The 2,744-nt window shown below is 36.9% G+C and overlaps 1 protein-coding gene across 1 annotated transcript; it reads left to right on the top strand.

The window, feature by feature from the left end:
• The first annotated feature begins 1,250 nt into the window (after nucleotides 1-1,250).
• On the top strand, nucleotides 1,251-2,192 carry LOC100025413 (olfactory receptor 6C74). The gene has a single exon (XM_007502975.2). It carries the CDS (start codon nucleotides 1,254-1,256, stop codon nucleotides 2,190-2,192), a length of 939 nt encoding a protein of 312 aa, XP_007503037.1. The 5' UTR covers nucleotides 1,251-1,253.
• Nucleotides 2,193-2,744: the final 552 nt, after the last annotated feature.

Here is a 2,744-nt window from a genome sequence, read left to right as displayed (position 1 = left end):
CCCCAGGGTGCACTGGGAAGCATATGGTTTCCAGGAATGAGGCAATCATAACACCATTAAACCCTGTCCTTGTCAGACCTAATATGGGACTTCATATTCAGTTCTGGGAATCATAGTTTAAAAGGGGCATCGATAAACTGGAAAGATCCTAGAGGAGGGTAACCAAAGGGATAAAGAGCCTTGAGTTCATGATATATGAGGAGCAGTTGAAGGACCTTAATATGTTTATCTGGGAGGAAATAACATTCAAGAAGTATATGATAAATATCTTCCATCAATCAACATACATTTACTAAGTACTTATTCTATGCCAATGGATAGAGAGCTGAGACTGAATTTAGAAAGTCTCATCTTCCTGAGCTCAAATCTGGACTGAGATGCTTACTAGCTGGGCAAGTCTCTTAACCCTATTTGCCTCAGTTTCCTTATCTGTAAAATGAGCTGGAGAAGTAAATAACAAACCACTCCAGTATCTTTGCTAAGAAAACCCCAAATGGGATCATGAATAGTTGGGCGTGACTGAAAAATGACTGAACAATCACAATACACATATGTATGTATACTTATACACATATATCACATTTATGTAGCACTTTAAGATTTATAAAGCACTTTACAAACATCACATTTTATCCTCATAAAAACCTTGGGAGGTAGGTGCTATTATTTTCCTTATTTTAGAGATGAAGAAATTAAGATAAAGAGATTATATGATGTGTAAGCCCAGTGTCACACAGATAGAGATAAAGATAGAGGTATGTTCTAGGGGGCTGGCTTATCTCAAAGCAAATATACAAAAGGAAATAAATGAAGAGCGAAAATAGAAAGATCTAAATACTGGAAAAACTAGATGGAAAGAAATTGCTGATATTTAAGAGTCAGAGTAGCTGAAAAGGTATAAACTGGAATATTAGATATATTTTTCTAAATACCAGAATATTTTAAGAATAATAAAGAATGTAACTGAAACATTTTGGATCCCAGATTTGAAAGAATTGAAAAGAAAAAAAAATTAAATCAGTTTCAAGGGCCATATTTGTCCATTACAATGACCTTATTTATTTGTATGCTGTCCCTTTATTTAGCAGACATCTTGCTGTTAAATTATGTAGCTTTATTTACAAGAGAGTTATATAGATTCATTTCTCCAAACTAGTGCTAATGATGGAGTGTGAAGAGGGAACAAAAAGTTGCAAACATTTCTTTAGACCCTCGTCTTCATTTTAAAAATTTCACTTGCACAGAAACCTGCGATGAAAAATCATACAACAGTGACAACTTTCATCCTTCTAGGACTGACTGATGACCCAGATTTGCAAGTTGTGATTTTCCTCCTTCTGTTTTTTACCTATGTGTTGAGTGTCACTGGAAATTTGACCATCATCAGCCTCACACTTCTGGATTCACATCTGAAAACCCCCATGTATTATTTTCTCCGGAATTTTTCATTTTTAGAAATCTCTTTTACAACTGTCTGTATCCCTAAATTTCTAGTCAGCATGACAACCGGTGACAAGACAATTTCATACAATAGCTGTGCAGCCCAACTGTTTTTTACTATCTTCCTTGGAGCAACCGAATTTTTCCTTCTGGCTGCCATGTCTTATGACCGCTATGTTGCCATCTGTAAGCCACTACACTACACAACCATCATGAGTCCCAGAGTCTGCACTTTGCTTGTCCTCTCTTCCTGGCTAGCTGGATTCCTTATTATTTTTCCACCCATCATCATGGGTCTGCAGCTGGATTTCTGTGCTGCTAATATGGTAGATCATTTCTTTTGTGATGTATCACCTCTTCTGCAGCTCTCTTGTACAGACACAAAGTTATTAGAACTGTTGACATTAGCTTTAGCTACTTTGACACTGCTGGTCACACTTGTTTTAGTGATTCTCTCCTATATGAACATTATCAGGACGATTCTGAGAATCCCCTCCCCGCAACAGAGAAAAAAAGCCTTTTCCACTTGCTCTTCCCATATGGTGGTGGTCTCCATCTCTTATGGGAGCTGTATCTTCATGTATGTCAAACCTTCAGCAAAGGAAAGGGTGGCTTTAAACAAAGGGGTGGCTGTGCTCAGTACTTCAGTAGCCCCCATGTTGAATCCTTTCATTTATACCCTGAGGAACAAGCAGGTGAAAGAAGCCCTTAAAAACATGGCCAAAAAGATTGAAGTTTTCTCAATCAAATAAGATAACTCAATGAATGATGGAAACTAAAAAGCACGGAGAAAACCAGAGGCCTTCATCTCTTCATTCAGAGGAGCATCTCCTAACTCAGCTGATTAAATCTTCTCCTTTGTAGCATTTCGCATATATCTGAACCCTAGTCTTGTTCTATTCCATACCTAAACATCTCCTCATTTTATCTAATCAATCTTCCTCCAAGCTTGATGTAATATATTTTCCTTGGGAAACACTTTTTGCCTGAGAACAAAGTCAGAGTTAATTTTTTCCTACCTTTTCCCCCCTTATCTAAGCTTCTGAACCGCAACTATTTTATTTGAATATATTCTATATAGATGTAAATAAGAGGTTGCTGTAAATTTCACTAATTAATAAAGTCAAGATGAAACATTTTTCTCAAATCCAAATCCAATTGACTCTCTGCCCATCTGTTTGGTCACTTTTTCAGTGACACGCTTTTGGATAGAATAAATTTTCTATCATACAGAGTTGGGATCTTCTCTCTGAAAAAGGTGAAAGTTGTAGTGAAGTTTAACCATCCACATGTCTGACCAACAC

Source organism: Monodelphis domestica, chromosome 5, assembly GCF_027887165.1.
Source record: "Monodelphis domestica isolate mMonDom1 chromosome 5, mMonDom1.pri, whole genome shotgun sequence".
Taxonomy (NCBI): domain Eukaryota; kingdom Metazoa; phylum Chordata; class Mammalia; order Didelphimorphia; family Didelphidae; genus Monodelphis; species Monodelphis domestica.
This window is presented reverse-complemented; position numbering and strand designations above follow the sequence as displayed.